The sequence below is a fragment of the Clarias gariepinus genome, chromosome 1 (assembly GCF_024256425.1).
Source record: "Clarias gariepinus isolate MV-2021 ecotype Netherlands chromosome 1, CGAR_prim_01v2, whole genome shotgun sequence".
In the NCBI taxonomy this organism is placed as follows: Eukaryota; Metazoa; Chordata; class Actinopteri; order Siluriformes; family Clariidae; genus Clarias; species Clarias gariepinus.
The window spans coordinates 8882798-8902253 of NC_071100.1; the positions used below are offsets into that span (position 1 = coordinate 8882798).

The 19456-nt window shown below is 38.8% G+C and overlaps 1 protein-coding gene across 1 annotated transcript; it reads right to left on the reverse strand.

Moving 5' to 3' along the window:
* Nucleotides 1–11602: 11602 nt before the first annotated feature.
* LOC128514170 (uncharacterized) lies at nt 11603–19446 on the reverse strand. Its single transcript, XM_053487941.1, has 5 exons — nt 19353–19446; nt 15058–15378; nt 12294–12569; nt 11735–11976; nt 11603–11629 (listed from the first exon to the last, which is right to left on the reverse strand). The coding sequence occupies exons 1-5, from the start codon at nt 19444–19446 to the stop codon at nt 11603–11605; spliced, it is 960 nt and encodes a 319-aa protein (XP_053343916.1).
* Between the last annotated feature and the right edge of the window lie 10 nt (nt 19447–19456).

The window sequence follows — 19456 nt, forward strand, 5'->3', positions numbered from 1 at the left end:
CCCCCCATTCTTAGCAATCCTGGGATCATTTGAAAGATAAAGTGCAACCAGGATTAAGCAGTTGTTGAAGATGAATTGGAAATTCATTGCATTAAGTATAATTGCTTTTGTGCCACAAGGTGGAGCTCATGTATAAAAGATATCCAGCTCAGTTTCAACCTGACATTGGTTACACTGGTTACAGATTACTAATTAAGTATCATCAGTCAAACAATTTTGGGAAAATTTTTTTTTCTTTTTCTTTCTATTTGGTTTTAAGCCAAATATATAAGAAACAGATATGTCTTTAATCTTTACTGAAATATTGACATTAACTCTTCTGTATGGACATTCCACCACCTAGATGCCAGAAGAAAATTTCCATGTAGATCCATGTTTTCCATGCTTGGCCATTTTTATCTTCGTAGGCAAGCATCAGTGTACAGAAAGTCAAAGTCAAAGTCAACTTTATTGTCAATTCTGTTACATGTACAGTGCATACATATACAGTAGAGAATTGAAATTATGTTTCTCTCAATCCCCCTTACAAATTCCCCCATAAAACTATAATTAACACAAAACTTAAACTACAACAGTGGTAAGACATCTGAGTAACATCACAGAAACTAATATGGTGCAAAACAGAACAGTGCAATAACAGTGCAATACAATGCAGGACACATGAGCGGGGCACAAAGGGAAATAAGAGGAGAAGCCTGATTGTGAGGGATGGAGAACTAAGGCAACAGTATGTCAGTTAGTATTGGCATTGAAGAAGGAGTACTGTAGATTGTTGTGCAAATGTGCTTATTTTAGTTGTTTAAAGTAACATTATATACAAAACAATATAAAAAAAAGGTATGTACATTATTGTGTAGTTATTTGTCCTGGGTTTAGGTAGTGGACAGAGCAATGGTGCATAAAGTGACGGTGCAAGTGTGTGAGCGAGTCTGTGTGTGTGTGTGTGTGTGTGTGTGTGTGTGTGTGTGTGTGTGTGTGTGTGTGTGTGTGAGTGTAAAATAAGGGGGTAAGAGAACAAGGGTGGGAGAGGCCGAAGAGCACAGGGGAGGCAGAGCTGGGAGGAAGTTGAACTTCCTGATCGCCTGATGTCCTTCAGTCTGCTTGTCTTGGCCTGGAGACTCCTTAGTCTCCTCCCTGATGGCAGCAATCTAAAGAAGCTCTGAGTTGAGTGGGTAGGGTCACGGGCGATGTTGAGAACTTTTTGTTTGAGGCAGGTGTTGTAAATATCCTGGCAGGATGGGAGAGAGACACCAACGATCTTCTCAGCTCCCCTTACTATGAGCTGGAGTGTCTTCCGGCAGGACACAGTGCAGACGCCACACTACACAGTGATGCAGCTGGTCAGGATGCTCTCAAAGGTGCCTCTGTAGAAGGTGTACATGATGGGTGTCAAAGCTCTGGTTCTTCTCAGCTTACGGAGAAAGTAAAGACGCTGTTGTACTTTCTTGGCTAGTGTTGGTAAACTAGGGGAGATCTTCTGTAATGTGCACACCCAGAAACTTGGTGCTGCTCACCCTTTCCACAGTCACACCATTGATGGTAAGAGGAGAGTGCTGGGTTTGTGCTCTCCTGTAATTGACAACAATCTCCTTCGTCTTTTCGCCATTTAGGGTGAGATTGTTGTCTGTGCACCAACTGGCCAGGCGGCTCACCTCACTCTTGTAGTTAGTCTCATATTTGTTGCTAATGAGACCCACCACAGTCGTGTCATCTGCAAACTTGATAAAGAGGGTGAGTTGTGAGATGGTGTGCAGTCATGAGTTAACAGCGTGAAAAGGACAGGGCTCAGCACACATTCTTGGGAGGCCACCATGCTCAGAGTGATGGTGCTGGAATTGTTATTGGCGACCCGTACTGCCTGAGATCTGCCAGTCTGGAAGTCCAGCAGCCACCTGGATCAGTTTGTAAGTGAGCTGTTGTGGGATGATCTTGCTGAATGCTGAGCTGAAGTCGATGAACAGCATTCTAACATAAGAGTCTTTGTTTTTCAGGTGGGTGAGTGCTGAGTGGAGGGCCGTAGCAATGGCATCATTGGTTGAGCGATTGGACTGATAAACAACCTGGAAGGGGTCCAGGGAGAGAGGGATGGCAGACTTGATCTGCAGCATGACTAGTTTCAAGATGGCGGCGCGGCAGTAGCACGCAGCGGCTGCTCCGGAGCCAAAATGCTGCTACGTTGTTTACGTTGTTTACGGTTTGTGGGTAACGCATTTATTTTACTCTGTGTATGGATATCGTCGCGACTGGTGTCCGTACATACAACAGCCAGACACTTTTGTTCCTAAATAACCCGGGTAACGACATCCACGATGAGCTGCGGGATAAGCTACGCGACCTCAGCTTGCTGTGCGAACCAGGCCTCAAAGCCCCGGCGTTGCCTGATGCCGGCGGCCAGAGAAGGGGACATCGGAAGTGATGCGCGAGGAAGCAGAAGGGCGGGAGTCTGTGCTAGGCACAAAACAAACACGAGCTGGCCGGCTCTCCTGTCCATCATCCTATCCAACGTCTGCTCCCTGGACAATAAACTGGACTACATCCAACTACAACAGGCTACACAGCGTGAGGTTAGAGGCTCAGCGACAGAGTACCGGATGCCGCTATTCAGCTAGACGGGCTAGCCTCGTTTTGCGCCGACAGAAATGCAGCTCTGTGCGGTAAGACTCGCGGTGGCGGCTTGTGTGTTTGCATCAACATGAAATGGTGCAAGAACTCTGTGCTAGTTTCTAGTTATTGCTCATTGCTAGTGGAGTTTGTGACTGTTGGATGCAGACCTTTTTATTTACCACGAGAATTCACCACCGTTTTCATTATCGGAGTGTACATTCCACCTAGTGCTAATGCTAAGGAAGCGCTATGGGAACTGTATACAAAGATCAGTGAACTGCAAAATACACACCCGGATGGACTGTTTATTGTTGCTGGAGATTTCAACCATGCAAATCTCAAGTCAGTGTTTACTAGATTCCATCAGTATGTGGACTTTGCAATGAGAGGGAAAAAACACGCTGGATCTTGTTTACACAAACATCCCCGGCGCATATCGGGCAGAGCCCCGCCCCCACCTCGGCTACTCAGACCACATCTCTGTTATGCTAATTCCAGCATACAGACCACTCGTCAGGCGTTTAAAACAGGTTCTGAAGCAGGTGAAAACCTGGCCATCAGGAGCCATCTCTGCTCTTCAGGACTGTTTCGAGAGCACCGACCGGAACATTTTTAGGGAGGCTGCAAATTATGGCGACTTCACTGACTTGGAGGAGTACACATCATCAGTGACCAGCTACATCAGCAAGTGCACCGATGACGTCACTGTCTCCAAGAACATCATCTCACGTCCCAATCAGAAACCGTGGATTACTGCGGAGGTGCGTGCACTTCTAAGGACCTGACTCTGCCTTCAGAGCGGGAGACAAGGTTGCCTTTAGAAGAGCAAGGGCCAAACTTTCTCGGGCCATCAGAGAGGCGAAGCGCGCACACGCCCAGAGAATCCACAACCACTTCATAGACAGCCGCAACACACGGCGCATGTGGCAGGGCTTACAAGCCATCACTCACTACAGGATGACATCATCTGCCTGTGACAGTGACGGCTCCCTCCCAGATGCGCTGAACAACTTCTATGCTCAGTTCGACAGGCAGAACGACGTGGCTGCGAGGAAGACCACCCCTTCTCTGAACGACCAGGTGCTGTGTCTCACTACAGCGGATGTGAGGAAAACTCTACGCAGAGTCAACCCACGTAAAGCTGCTGGACCAGACAACATCCCAGACAGAGTGCTCAGAGAATGTGCTGAACAGCTGGCTGATGTTCTCACCGACATCTTTAACATCTCTCTGAGCAGCGCCGTCGTTCCCACGTGCTTTAAAGCCACCACCATCGTCCCCGTGCCCAAGAAGTCTACTGTGTCCTGTCTCAATGACTACCGTCCCGTTGCACTTACACCTACCATCATGAAGTGCTTCGAGTGGCTCGTCATAAAACACATCAAGACCCTGCTGCCCCCCTCACTGGACCCACTGCAATTTGCGTACCGTCCTAACCGCTCAACGGACGATGCCATCTCCACTACACTCCATCTTGTCCTCACACACAGTGTGAATCACATCATTAACTTCACTGATGACACGACTGTGGTGGGTCTCATTAGCAAGAACGACGAGTCAGTGTACAGAGAGGAAGTGCAGAGGCTAACGGACTGGTGTAACGACAACAACTTGTCTCTTAATGTTGACAAGACAAAGAGATGGTTGTTGACTTCAGAAGGACACGAGGCGACAATTCTCCGCTGAGCATCAACGGCTCCTCTGTGGAGATTGTCGAAAACACCAAATTCCAGGTCCACCTGGAAAAGGACCTCAACTGGTCCTTCAACACCAGCTCCCTTCACAAGTAAGCCCAACAGCGTCTCTTCTTTCTGAGGAGACTGGGAAAGGCCCAGCTTCCACCACCGATCCTGACCACCTTCTATAGAGGGACTATCGAGAGCATCCTGAGCGGCTGCATCACTGTCTGGTTTGGGAATTGTGATATATCGGACCGCAAAACCCTACAGCGGATAGTGAGGACAGCAGAGAAGATCATCGGGGTCTCTCTTCTCTCTATTGAAGACATCTACACCACACGCTGCATCCGCAAAGCCACCAGCATTGTGGCTGATCGGACACACCCCTCACACTCCTCACACTCCCACACACACTTCACACTCCTGCCATCTGGAAAAAGGTACCGAAGCATTCGGGCACACACATCCAGACTGTGCAACAGCTTTTTTCCACAAGCCATCCGTCTCCTCAACAAAAAGGGACTGAACTAATAAACACACACACACACACACACACACACACACACACACACACATACACACACACATAAACATTATCACTTAGCTTAACGCAACTACATCAAAACATTGAGACTGGACTGACTAATCAACACAAGTGCAGACACACTGACCTACACCACCAAACTATCGTACACACAAATCTGTAAATGCTTCAGTGTTTATCTCTTTGGCACAATATTCAATACTTTTTGCACTAATTACTCAATTCTTGCTGCTGTGTTTACTACCTCAACACCATATTTTATGTTCTGATATGTCGTTGTCGCACTGTCACTTTGTTGTTGCTTGTTTGCACATTTGCATGTGCACTTTATGTTGTCTGTTGTCTGTAAAACCTGTAGATAGTCTTCCTTAGTTAGTTTTAGTTAGTTTTTTTGTTAATTTATGTTGTAATTTATGTTAGGACTATCTGTCTTGTCTCTGCTAGCCAGCTAACTAGGCCTCTTAGTTAGCTAGTTTAGCTTCTCTGTTAATTTATGTTGTAAGTTTATGTTGCATGTAGCACCTTGGTCCTGGAGGAACGTTGTTTCGTTTTACTGTGTACTAACTGTATATAATTAAAGTGACAATAAAGTCTACTTGAACTTGAGCTTGAACTTGACTAGCCATTCAAAGCACTTCATAATGATGGCAGTAAGTGCAACTAGGCAGAAGTCTTTAAAACAGAAGGGAGATGTTTTTTTTGGTACTGGGATTATGGTGGTAGTTCTAAAGCATGTGGGGATAACAGCCTGACTCAGATAGATGTTAAAAATGTCTATAAAGACATTTGTGAGTTCCCTTGAACAGTCTCTCAATATGCGGTCAGAAATGTTGTCAGGACCTGGGGCCTTGCGTGCGTTGATCCTGCAGAAGGATCTTCTCACACTGTCTGGGGAAAGTGTCATCACCTGGTCACTGGAAGAAAGTGGGCATTTCTGTGCTGTGGTGCTGCTGGGTGTATTAAAATGGGCAAAAATGGTATTTAGCTTATTTAGCAGACAGATGGAGGTGTCAGTGGTAATCAGTGATGGTCTGTATCCTGTGCCACAGACTCCGTGTGTCTCTGCTGTCATTGAAGCAATAGGATACTCTCTAGGAGTACAGCCAGTCTGTGGTGCTAAAGCAGTCCTGGAGTACCTCTCCAGAAGACCCCTCCGGCCACACTTGTATCTGTTTGCGGACTGGTTTGGTAACTTTAACCAGTGGTCTGTATACAGGCATTAGCATGTGATGTGGTCTGAGGCACCGAGGTAGGGGAGGGGAAGGGCCTTGTAAGCTCCTTTCTGAGTAGTGAAAACAAGGTTTAGTGTATTGTTACATTGTGTAGGAAAGACTATGTGCTGTTGTATTTTTGGAAACACACTTTTTAGGTGTGCATGATTAAAGTCCCCAGTCAAGATAAAAAAGGCATCTGGGTGAGCTGTCTGCTGCTCACTGATGAGCCGGTGCAGTTCATTTAGTGTCTCACTCCTGTTATTGGAGCTGGGGATAAACATAAACACATAACATAAACAGCCCCGATTAAAATGGCTGAATATTCCCTCGGTAGATAGAACGGTTGGCACTTTATGATCATAACCGTCACCAGGGAAGAGCAATACTTACAAACCACAACTGCATTGCGACACAACGCATCACTGATGTAAACACAATGTGCACCACCATGAGTTTTATTGCTTTCAGTAAGAGCTCTCTCCGATCAGTGGTAGAGCTTAACAGTGCTATCCGGAATGCTATTGTTGAGACTGGTTTCAATAAATACAAAAACACAGCAGTCTCTTACAGACCTTTGGTTTGTGCGTAGAAGTTAAATGTAATCCAGTTTATTGTCCAAAGAGCGTACGTTAGCCAGAACAATGCTAGGAATAGTTGGCTTATGTGGGTCAGCCGCTAGACTAGCCCGGATACCTCACCCTCTTCTGCTTCCTCTCACGCTGCCTGTGGTGCCAGATAGGTTTTAGTTAAGTGATTTCTTGATACAACAGGTCTGGCAGTAATCAAACATGAGTATGGCAAATGAGAAAACAATGACAAAGACAAAACAACACAACAACAAACCAAAAAAAAAAAAAAGTTAACAACAAATGGAGTAGAATGTGTTTTTTTTTTTTTTTTTAAGAAAAAGATTACCAACAAATGGAGTAGGGTGTGGGATTCTATCAAATAAGTTAAATAAATATCTGTACATACAATGAATTCAAATAATCTAAAAAAAATACAAACATTTATTATCAAACATCTATTGTTAAGCAGATATTATCACTGAGATATGGACTCTATGAACTTGTTAATCTGAACTGTAAAATATTAACCCCATGAACCGTTGCATGGAATGCAATCACAAAGTAATCTCAAAATTTGAGACTTTAAAATGCTGTTAAAATTGTTTAAGATATATGCAAAATGTTTTACAAAATAATGTAAAAATGTGTTAAAATTGTGACCTTAATTATCTAAGCAGTAATCCAATTCCTTGGGCCCTCGTTGACTTTAACAAGGTTTTGGTGAAACTTCTTTGTGTACAGGAAACATCATCAGAGGTTCACCTTACCAGATAAAATCATGACAGTAATATTCTAGTTGCATTACAATTACTAGCACGACTTCTTTTCTAATCATTAAAATATTTAAAGCGTGTGTTTTAAACATGAGAACATGGCACTCATGGAAAAAGTACCCAGTCCTAGGAATTAGATTTAGTCCTAGATTCAGTCCATTGCTTTCTATGTGTGTTATTTATTTCCTGTGTATGAGATCTTTGTTTCTAGAATATGTTGTACTGTAAATACTAAAGCTAAGCACTCTGAGAAGGAGGCCAACAAACAGCCACACATGCAGGAGACCTATTCACATTAATTTGACTAACTATTAGCACAAATAATATTAGTTGATAAATAACTGTACCATATTCATGTGCAAAATTTAGATGTCAGTTATCATTTTCATATGTTACTTTTCTTATTCCTCCTGCTAAACTCACAAGACAATAAATAAATAAACAAACAAATAAATGCATTACATGCATGCATACATAGATGCATGCATACATACAGTACATACACACATACATACTAGTATCTATGCCATTAGGCATGGTAGTGCTAACATGGTTTCTCTTTAAAACAGGAAACACAACCAGAAGCTCACCACAGCAGATAAAATCAATACAGTTAGTAAAAACCATGACTTCCTTTACACTCATTACATAATTTAAACAATATGTTTCCAAATGGCTCTATTCATACTTTTATCTGTTGAGTTATTATTGTTACTGAGAGTAGGTACACATAAAAATAAAACCCTTCTCATAACAGATATAGATCCTTTTTTGATCTAGCAAAGTTACTTGCAATTTTATTTATATATTTATATATTCATTTTGCTTTTTAGACTCAAACCATTACCTTGGACATTGGACAGTGGGTATTGAGCACATTCAGACAGCTTTTCTTTCTTTGTTTTATATTTTAAAGCTGATTAAAGTCTCACACTGTAAACGAATGAATAAATTAAATGAATAAATAAAAAATAAACAAACAATCAAATAAGTAAATTATTTTTATAGCCATCCTAATCTCAGTCACAAAGAAGTTAGTTAGCATAGATTGGACCTACATTACAAACACTGACTGGTGGTTTGCAAATAGAACTTAGATAGTGACATTCTTTCTCCAATTACAGCAATAATAACCTTTTTTTAAAAATGTTTTAATACATTTACATTTGCTTTTGTTACTTTATATTTATATACAATGGAAGGGCTACAGTAGCGTTAATTGAAAAAAAAGCTTAATCTTTTATTAATTTTGTTCTATAAAATCATATTACTATCAGCATTACAGCACTAACTACTGGTTATTACTTATCCATAGAATATAAAGATTGAAATAGTTAAAACAAATAATGATTTTAAAATTAAAAATGCATTATGACTAAATATTGATTTTATTTTAATTATTTTTTAATATTATTATTTTGGAAACGGACACAAAAAAAAAACAGGTATGATTTTTTTTTTGGTTTTATGTTAAATTAATAAAACACATCCTTTAACCACTGTGATTTATTTGTGTTTTGTCCTCTATCTTTTTCTTTCTGTTTTGTTTCATCTGTTTACTCTTATTATGGTTGATATGAGTCTCTGTGTGGGTTTACCAGTTCATATATTAATACATTTATTACATAAGATCATACTTACTTAAGAAATTGTGTTTGTAAAAGTATTTTTATTAATAGAATAAGTGACAGTGTGAAATAAGTGACTAATTCATTATTTTAATAAAAAATGATTAAAAATAAGTACAATTATTGAAGAAAAATGAGTAAAATTACAAAAAAGACATTACAAAAATAAAAATATATGCAAACAAATTTATAAATGCGAGTATATTTTAAAAGCAATTTACCTTAAAATTTAAAACATTTTTTTTTCATTGCAACATGTGCTATACAACATGACTTTACAATCTTAAAAAATACCAGTCATTAAACATGGCCCTTTAAGAATTAAAATATTATTGCAGTACATCATGATATATACAGTACCTATGCTTTTAGAATTGTAAACTATAGTATGATATACAGTAAACAATGATATTTGGTATTATTGAACTAAATTATGAGCTTTAAATATCATAAGTGACTTAATATTCAATATGGGATTCAAATGGTTCCAATGGTTCCGAATTATAACATGTTTTTTTTGTAGCTTTTGTCTATTTTTTTCCTTTGGATAAGTCACATCACCACCACTGGGTTTAGCATCAACATCTGCAGAAAAAGAGAACAAAAATTTCATACTGATTGCCAGACTTATAATGCATAAGTTATTACATCTTCGCTTATACAACAGTCCTGGTGAAGTCTTATTGGTCTTAATTCTTATACCATCCAGCATGTGGCATCTTTTCAGGACAGTGACTGTCAATGCCATAACATGTGATATGTGATAACTGAAAATAGGACAGTACAAGATATGTAGTCTGATTAAAATACTCTACCATTTTTCTTTTACTTCTTTTTCATTATGATCTGTTCATAAATTCCATCATTGCTCTCAGATGCAGCTTCACCTGAAAACAGTGTAGTTTGTTAATCACTATGAAATAAAGCTACTGTGCCATAAAAAAATTATTTGTCTCTTACTGTTTGTCACACTTAACACTAGAAACACAGAGCACCGGCATCAGGCAGTTTTAACTGATAATGGCAAAAAGAAACTGCCTAAAACAATTTCCTACTACAACAGCACTAAAGTTGGCATTAATGTTATGGATCAAATGGCGCGGCTGTATTCAGTAAAGGGAGTAAGGAGAGGCACCCGGCGCTGGCCTGTGCCTGTGTTTTACAACCTCCTAGACCTGGCAGCAATTAATGGACATATTCTATATAAACAGTGCATGAATGTGACCATAAGCAGGAGGTAAAGGAGCCATGTGCACATAAGAAAACGGCAAAGGCAGCAGGGGCAGGGCGGGGGCACAGTGTACTGAGCTGTTTATAAAGTTTTATAAATTTTTTTAGAATTATTTTTTTCATTTTGTAAAGTTTTGTAAGGTTTCATTTTCGTCTTTACCTTGTACTGTACAATGTATATAATGTTTTTATGAATTAATGTAAATAAACTATGTAATATGTAATAACAAATGTTATTATTAAACAAACATAAACCAAGCAAATACAAAATAAAGATTAATATATATATATTAATATACTACTCTTGGCAGCAACAACTGTAATTAAGCTCTTGCAATAACTGGCAATGAGTCTTTAACATTATTCTTCTTTACACAATTGTTTTAATTTGGCGACAATCAGTTTTAAGTCCGAACTTTGAGTGGGGCACTCCAAAATTTTATTTTTTATCACTTATCTTAAAGCCTGCTTGAGCTTGAGGTCACAAGCTTATGATTGGTATTCATGGTTCCCTAAATTAAGTCAAGTCTTTCAGGTCCTGAAGCAGCAGACTATTACACTACGGCCACCATGTTTGACTGTTAGTATGATTTTTTACATGTCAATTACTTTGTCAATTACTACATCATTTTTTTTTTATTACTTTAGAACAGGATGCTTTTTGAGAATAATTTTAGCATGCTTCACGACATGTTCTATTTAAGTGATTTCTTGATTCAACAGGTCTGGTAGTAATCATGCCTAGGTGTGGCAATTTAACCTAGCTTACCAAAAATCACAGTTTATTCATGATTTTTTTTTTATATAAATTAAATCATTATTTAAAGACTGCATTTTGTATTTGCTTGATTATTTTTGAGTGAGATAAACCTTTTTGATGATGTCAATCATTTAAGTTTGAGAAATATGAAAAATAAAATCAGAAAGGGGTACTGTACCTGTTCCACGTATATCTGCCTGATTCACAGAACAGATACCTGTTCCATAAATATTAGAACAGATAAAAACACAAGTAATAATAAAAAGAGTGAGGAATCGTTATAATTACTAAATATGGATATAATTTGCACTGTGTGATTAGATGTGGATTCCAGGCACTTACATTTTTTTTCATTATGCAGTTATACATTTTAATTACATTTTTAATACTCTGCCATGATCCGTAATCTGTCCATATTCATTTAAATGTCAAATATTCTAAACAATCTCCCTTTTTTCCATAATTAAATACAAATAATTGTAACATATAGTTGATCTAAAAAAAGTTATCAGACCTTTTTGTATTTTGCAGTGCCACAGCAGGATCATTAAGAGTATTAAAACAATTAACAGAAAGGCCACACTCAGTCCCACAGTCACTCCTACTGTTCCACCACTGGATCTAGAACCTGAGAAATAAAGGGAGCAGAATTTAAGATTTTAAACACGGTATATCCAAATTGTTTTTATTAAGGCAAAATTAAATCAGAAGAGAAAGATTTCTCACCTCTGACTGAGACCCAGCTTTCCAGTGACTCTCCTCTCTCAGGGTATATACAGTGGTAGAAACCCTCATCAGACTTTGAGACATTATAAATGGTCATCTCTCCTGTAGTCTGTTTCTTTAGAACTGATCCATCTTTATAGAAATCAGCTCGGAGGTTTGGGGAATTTGTGCTGCGATATAAACAGCGTAGAGTCAGAGGATGTCCCTCAGGCACAGGATGAATAGGACTCTCCAGGATCACATCACCATCTAGAACAAGCAAAAACAAACAATCAACAAACAAATAAATAAATAAACTAAAACTAAGCAAATGCAATATTTATATAAATAATAATAAATATAATAATAATAATAATAATAATAATAAATATAATAAATCTGAAAGTTGCATTTAACTGAACACAGTTTGATTCAACTATGGAACTGTTCAGTCTTTTTGCATTATGTGGTGTTGAACGGGATAAAAACACTTTAGATAAGGGGGGGTCAGAATATTCAGCTTTGGATATTTTGAAATAAAGCATTTTCCATCCCGATTCCCAGTAAGCACACTACACTAGACTCACCATGCACTGTGATGTTGACAGGATTACTGTTTTCTCCAGATTCAGACTCACACCAGTAAACTCCATCATAGAATGAGGAGAGGAAGCTCATATTACATGAATATCTTGTAACTGATTCTCCTCTAGAACAATCTGACACTCTATTGTTGTGCGTGTATCGTCTGACTGTCCATCCAGTAGAGTTGCTCTGGTCCTCACAACTTAGTGAGAGAGAGTCACCAGTAAAGTGTTGAGTTCTGCTGGGATTGATGATCAGAGAGACTGGAGGAGATTCACCTTAAACACAGAACAGTATAATTGTAACACTAAAGACATTTACACCTCTGTTCACCTGAATTGTATTGGGCTATTAGCGAACAGCAGAATGCCCACCAATTTATATTATTTTTAATTTAATTTGGCACAAATTATGCAAATATCAAATGACTACTTCCTAAATCCTCTCAAGATATGGAAAATGCTTGATCCTGTTACACCTGTGCTACCTCAGCCTCAGGGAGGAAGATCTGGCTCTCCGGACTACTGAGCCGCCGCTTTGTCTTCCCCTAGTGTGTCTGCATATGTATGTTCTCACTAATATCACTAAAGTAGATTCACCTGTGTCTCCCTTGTGTGCTACCCTACTTAAACCAGCCCGACCCCGTAGCTACCTGTCCGTCCACCATTGTGTTTGTAGATGTTGTGTATATGAAAGCAACTTATAAGAAGATATATTTGCATGTTTCTCAGGAATAAGCCGAGAGTGAAGGCACGGGTCAAAAACCCAGGCCTGTTCCCAAGGAGAACTGAGACTTTGAGTTTGTTTCTTTGATTTACCTTTTTGTTTCTGGTGGAAGAAAATAAAATAAACTTGTTCACCGCACCTGCATCCCTTTGTGAGGAATCATGACAGATGGACGGACCTATCAGGACGCAGCAGGTGTTCCCCTGCCAAAGGAAGAAACCCCAATCCACTGGTATGTCAAGCTCCAACAACGGGAAATTGACGTCCTGGCGCAAACCCTAAGCGACTTGGCACATTGCGTCAAACAGCTTGCCATACCAGGCTCGCCATCAACATCTCCACACCGACGCTCCACCTCACCACCTCGTTCCGCCCCCCGGAAAGATATGCAGGTGCAAGCACAGAATACCCGGACATGATGAAGCAGCATAAGGTCCGCTTCGTCATCCAACAGCTCACGGGTCCAGCCATGGACTGGGCGGCCGCTATCTGGAGCGCAGGCGGGAAGCTCACGTCCCACTACGGGAGATTCATAGAGGCATTGACTGCCGTATTCGACCACCCTGATCAAGGGCGGTCAGGAAAAAAACAGCTACTAAAGTTGCGGCAAGGTAAAATCCCGGTCGTTGAGTACGCCATAAAGTTTTACGTGATGGCTGCGGAGAGTGGCTGGTGCGAAAAGATCCTCCTAGCCCGGTTTTAAGATGGACTTCAGCCAGAGGTTTAACCGGAGCTCGCGTGCCGGGACAACGGCCTCACGCTGGACGAAACCATTAACCTGGCGATTAAGCTGGACCAGCACCTTTGCAGCTTTCTTTACCCGTTTTGTCTAAGAGCACAAGTTTCATATAATAATCATGTTTTGTCTGTCTTCCCCCTTAATAGATTCTGGGGCGGCTGGTAACTTCATCTTGTCTACTTTAATTTCCTCGCTTCCGTGTCAAAGATTCCGTGCCCGATATCCATTAAAGCTCTGGATGGTCATGATTTGGAACAATCGCCTGTTAAGTTAATATTAGAGCCACTATGGTTAACCTTAAAAATTCTTTTTTCTACCTCGGTCGGATCATTCCGTCGTGCTAGGTCTCCCCTGCTTAGCGCCCACAATCTCAATTTAGATTGGGCTAATTCACGCGTCACCTCTTGGGCCCCTAGATGCACGAAATTATGTAAACCGCCGGCATTGACGGTCCAAACTACTACTATTGAAAGTCAGAATGCCCAGGTAACCATAAATGTACCATCCGAGTATGCGAAGTTTAAGGATGTGTTTAGCGTTAGGGCAGCTGCACAACTTCCCCCTCACCGTCCGTGGGACTGTGCGATAGAGCTTTTGCCGGGGAAAACACCTCCCTGCTTACGTATTTATTCATTGTCATGGAGGAATACGTGAGCGAGGGACTCCAGCAGGGGCTCATCAGCAGGTCCACGTCTCCCGCTTCAGCAGGTTTTTTTTTTCATAGAGAAAAAAGGTAGGGGCTTATGACCCTGTATTGATTACTGAGGGCTTAATGCAGTAACAATAAAGTATAAGCACCCACTGCCCCTGGTACCGGCCGCTATCGACCAACTCCGAGGCGCCTCTATTTTCACTAAGCTCAACCTCCGCAGCGCATATAATCTCGTTCGTGTGCGTAAAGGCGATGAGTGGAAGACTGCGTTTAGCAATAAATCTAGCCATTACCAATATACTGTAATGTGTATAAATGTTTTTTGTTGCTTCATGTAGCAACATAGTCCTAGGGGAATGATGGTTTTACACCAGTTTTGTACCAGTTGTTTAGGGTTTAATGAAAATAAAAAGGTATTTAATTTGATGACTGAACAAATTAAATTGCTTAGGACTTATTAAATTTCTTAAACATTCCTCATTTAGCAGGGTAAATATGAATATTTTAAGACCAAACATTAAGACATTATTTACCAAACAAATTTAGTTAATTTAGTTAACAAATGTTGTTCAACAACAATTTCTTTATTTATCTATATTGAACACTTAACCACAACAATGTTTTTTTTTTTCTTTTCTTTTTCTCTTACCAGTGATCCATAGTGCCTGTGGAATGCTGTAAAAGAATGTGTAAAAGTGTTGTTCTTCTCTCTCTGCACTGCAAATATAAACTCCTGTGTGTTTAAAAGCAGCAGCACTGAGAGTGTAGGAACCTCCAGATCCTCTGCTGCTGTCTGAGAGGAGCTCTATTTTATACTTGCTATGGCCTTCATTGTCTCCTGAGATAAACTCTCTGTACCAGCTGAATGTCCAGCCTGTAGAGGAGTCTGTAACCTCACAGCTTAGACGCACTGAGTCTCCTTCAGTCACCCAGTTCTGTGGAGATACACTCAATACTGCCTGTGGTCTCCCTGTTAGGGAAATACAAAATTACACCTAAATTTGCGCATTTTATATAAAAAAGTGCCAGGTTTGGAAGATTATCTAAGGATTAAAAAATAAGACTAATAATAATAATAATAATAATAATAACAATAATAATAATAATAATAATAATAATAATAATAATAATAATAAAAATAATAAATAATAATAATAATAACTCTGATAAAAAACACACTCAGCTGTTTTTATATTAACATCTCACCATCTTCAGATATAAAAATTTTAAATACATTTATGTTAAGATTCATTCTAAGATAACACTGTAGATAACAAATGTAGAAAAAGTTAATAACTAAGAAAGATTTATTAACAGTCCTTCTAAGTTGTGGTGAACAATGTGTAGACATGAACACCTCACTGTATTTCTGACTAAATAACTGAGATATGTGTAGTGGTCTTTATCTCCCTATCATTGTTAAACACTATAATGTTTAGGTCAAAACTAACCTACTAAATTTCCGAAACAAAAACTTCTAAAGAAGTAGGTGATGGGAGAGACCTGACAACATGGAGTTTACTAGACTTTTTATTTAATTACACTGCCTTATCACAATTAAAGTATAAACTAACAATTTAAATGCTGTCACATCTGAATGTTGACTCTACAGTCAGTGCAACAGCATCACTGATCTCTCAGCTCTGAGAGTCACGTCTCTGTTCTCTGCAGGTGTACACACGACTGGCAGAGTGTCTAACGGACCTGATAATGATCTCCTGCATTCTGCTGTTTTTATGAACTCTGCATTCTCCATCCGTGTAGAGATCATACCAGCTTTAGGTCCACTTATTGTCTCCCCCTCCCTGTATGTCGCATCTGAGAGTGACTTTTTGTCCACTGTACTTGTGTATCAGATTTCATAAACAGCATGTTTTTTTTAAATCTGTTGTTTAGCAATATATTGTTAATAAGCTACACATAAAAAGGTTATTGTTACCTCAAACAATAAAAAGTAAAACAGGGGTCTGAGTTTTGCGTCTCACTGTTTTCTAATTAATGTTCAAGCCTCAGACATCAACACAATGTGTAAAAGTCTAGACTATTATGCAAATATTAGTCTAACATATTATTTTTCTCTTTTTATCGCAGAGATTTGAACATTATTATTTTGTGATGTTTAGATGCTGTTGCTCCCCCACTCTCATGTGTTCACTGATCAGAAGGTCATTGATTCAAGCCCTAGCACAGTAAGCTGCCACTGTTCAGTCCTTAAGCAAGGCATTTGATGCTATCTGACTCATGGGTGCTGTATGCAGACTGACCCATTGCTCTGACCCCAACTTTCTTTATTGAATATGTGAATAAATGATGTCACTATGCTGTAAGGTACATGTGACAAATAAAATAATCTTATCTCTTGACTTAACTCATGGCAATCTCATCTCTATGTTACCTTTTGGCTTTCTTTTTTAGTCATGTTGTAATAACTAGTCTCGTTGAACACCCTTGAGTTTCTGGTAACACACTTACCACTATTTAGTATGCAGTTATAGAAAAGGAATGATTAATAATTGCACAATTCAGTTTCTGAATTAGTTTGGGTTGTTATTTAAAAGTTTTATATCTATATTTCTGTAAAGATGATTTATGATAATGTCTAAGGATAAACTTGTTAAATAGAATAAATTAATAGAAGTAAAATAAGGAATAAAATAATAAATTATAAATTATATAAAATAAATTATATATATATATATATATATATATATATATATATATATATATACAGTATATATATATATATATAATTAGATGTACTGTATATATAGATACATATAAATATATAAATTTAAAATACTTATTTCAAGCATATTTATGAACTGTCAAAGTTTTGCTTTTTGGTCATTTTACAATCTCATTAATTCAACAACGGAACATAGAAAAGTTACAGCCACACAATGTGTAGGAATTTACCAAGGTTTTAAAATAGTCATGAGATAAACCCAAAGAGAAAAGAATGAAAATAACTGTTTTATAAATATAAAAACACAGCAGCCACACGATGTATGAAAATAACTAAGGTAAAATTACTTATTTTCACTTCTACCTCAGTCCTTTACACTGAAAAGCTATGATTAAACAAATGGACAAACTGCATACAGTAATGCCTTAACATGCATGCTTAAATAAATAAATACATTCAAAATAAAACTGCATAATTACCCAGACCATTGAGTAGTGGTGGAAGTGAAATCAGCACTAAAACAGAACAGAAACATATTTTAGGAATAAAGGTGGGACATTAACATAGAACTCTTTTGTTAGAAATAACCAAACCTACTAGATAAACCAAACTAACAAAATCCGATTAAATGTTCTTTTTTTAAATTACTTTAATTTTTGTGAAGCTGCTTTGAGACAATTACCATTGGTAAAAGCGCTATATAAATTAAATTGAATTAAATTTACATTGGAGTTATATTCCGCATTTCTGCAGTTAGTAGTTTTAAGTTAGTTGGTGTGCCTTCTTATCTCTGTATCTTCAGTATAGCTGAACACCACGCGTAGACACACACACACACACACACATATGCACACACTTATTTGCACACACTTATTTGCAGAAAAACATAACCACAAAAAAAAACAGTTTATCTCTCAGTTTTCAGTGCACTCAGCAATGTTAAATTAACATGCTACAGTGCTTATATAGGTCTGGCTCATCTGAATTTTGAAAATGTTAAATCAACACTTGGGAATGTACTATACTGTACATGACGTCTTTTTTATAGTAAAAACACCATCTAGTCATTTTCTTTTTCTTTTACCAGATCAAATAATGATGTTGGTTGTTACTAAGCAGCAGATAACAGCAGGACACAGAAGATCTGTGTCCTGCTGTTATCTGCTACAAATTCCAACAATACAGACTCATTTACACTCATTAGATTATTTAAACCCTGTTTTACTCTTACCTGTTAAACTCTCATAGTTACTGAGAGTAGTTACACATCAAACTAAACCCTTCTCATAACAGATATGAGCAGTCCTGCTGAAGTACACACAATGTCCTAATCACACAATAAGCTCATTACTCAGGACATTCAGACTGCAGATGAACAACTTTATACCCAACACTCACTCTAATGAAGACACAAAGAGAACATTTACTCACAGAACATCACAGGGAGAGGACTGAGCTCCATCCTGTTTCTATAATGACTGACTGAGTGACAGAGCAGAGGTGTGTGTTAAACCCTTACCATTTCATGAAGAGAGAGAGAAAAAGAGCGGGAGAGAGTCTTTGTGTTAGATTTGTTGCTTGGACTATTTGGCTTAAAAAAGGTGGAATTTTTAAATTTAAATTTAATTTGTCACAGTATATGCAGTGAAATGCTTAAACCACCAAACGTGACCTTAAAAATAAAAGATTATTAATAGGAAATAAATATGAAAAAATAAGAAAATAAAATAGAAAATTAATTTAGTTAAGATAAGATATAAAATATACAATATAAGAAAAATATAAGAAAAAACAAGCTGTACAAATATGGAGAATAAATGATTTTGTAACTGTACGCCAAGTCACGCCCTCTGCTCAAGCCAAGCCATGATCTCCAGCGACTCCTTTCCACACTCCATTCTGTTGCTTCCATTTTGCCGCCTTGGTCATTCATGCCCGAGCACACCTGCGCCTCATCTCATTCACCATTCACTCAATATAACTCTTCCGCAGACAGCGAACTCTTGCCTCTCACGTTGTTGACCCGTTTCTCCTCTAGTTACATCTTTGCTTCATGAATCGGAATTGTTTGCTACGTTGTCTGATAACCCGGCTTTGAACTTTTACTTCCACTTTTGACTTCGCCTCTGTGTATACCAATAGGATCACTACACTCTGATCTCACCCTGCGGCGGCTGCTTGCTCTACCGGCGCGTCGGATTCAGCGGACCTCATCCCGCCACACAGCCGCGCTTGCTCTGCCGCAACTTTTGCTCAACCTGCGCATTCTCGGACGCACTCGCTCTGCTGGCCACTGCGCGCGCTCTGTGTCACTCTCTCCTGCCCTCCAATTTGCATCCTCTGCCAAGCCATGCCACAGCTC

What these genes read in the sequence shown, in the direction of transcription:
- LOC128514170 (XM_053487941.1), bottom strand. Translation starts at nt 19,446, where the DNA reads ATGGCTTGGCAGAGGATGCAAATTGGAGGGCAGGAGAGAGTGACACAG. An exon ending in GTGCGTCCGAGAATGCGCAG is followed by an intron (nt 15,379 to 19,352) that starts GTTGAGCAAAAG and finishes TTTCCCTAACAG; the next exon opens with GGAGACCACAGGCAGTATTG. An exon ending in ACAGGCACTATGGATCACTG is followed by an intron (nt 12,570 to 15,057) that starts GTAAGAGAAAAA and finishes TCTGTGTTTAAG; the next exon opens with GTGAATCTCCTCCAGTCTCT.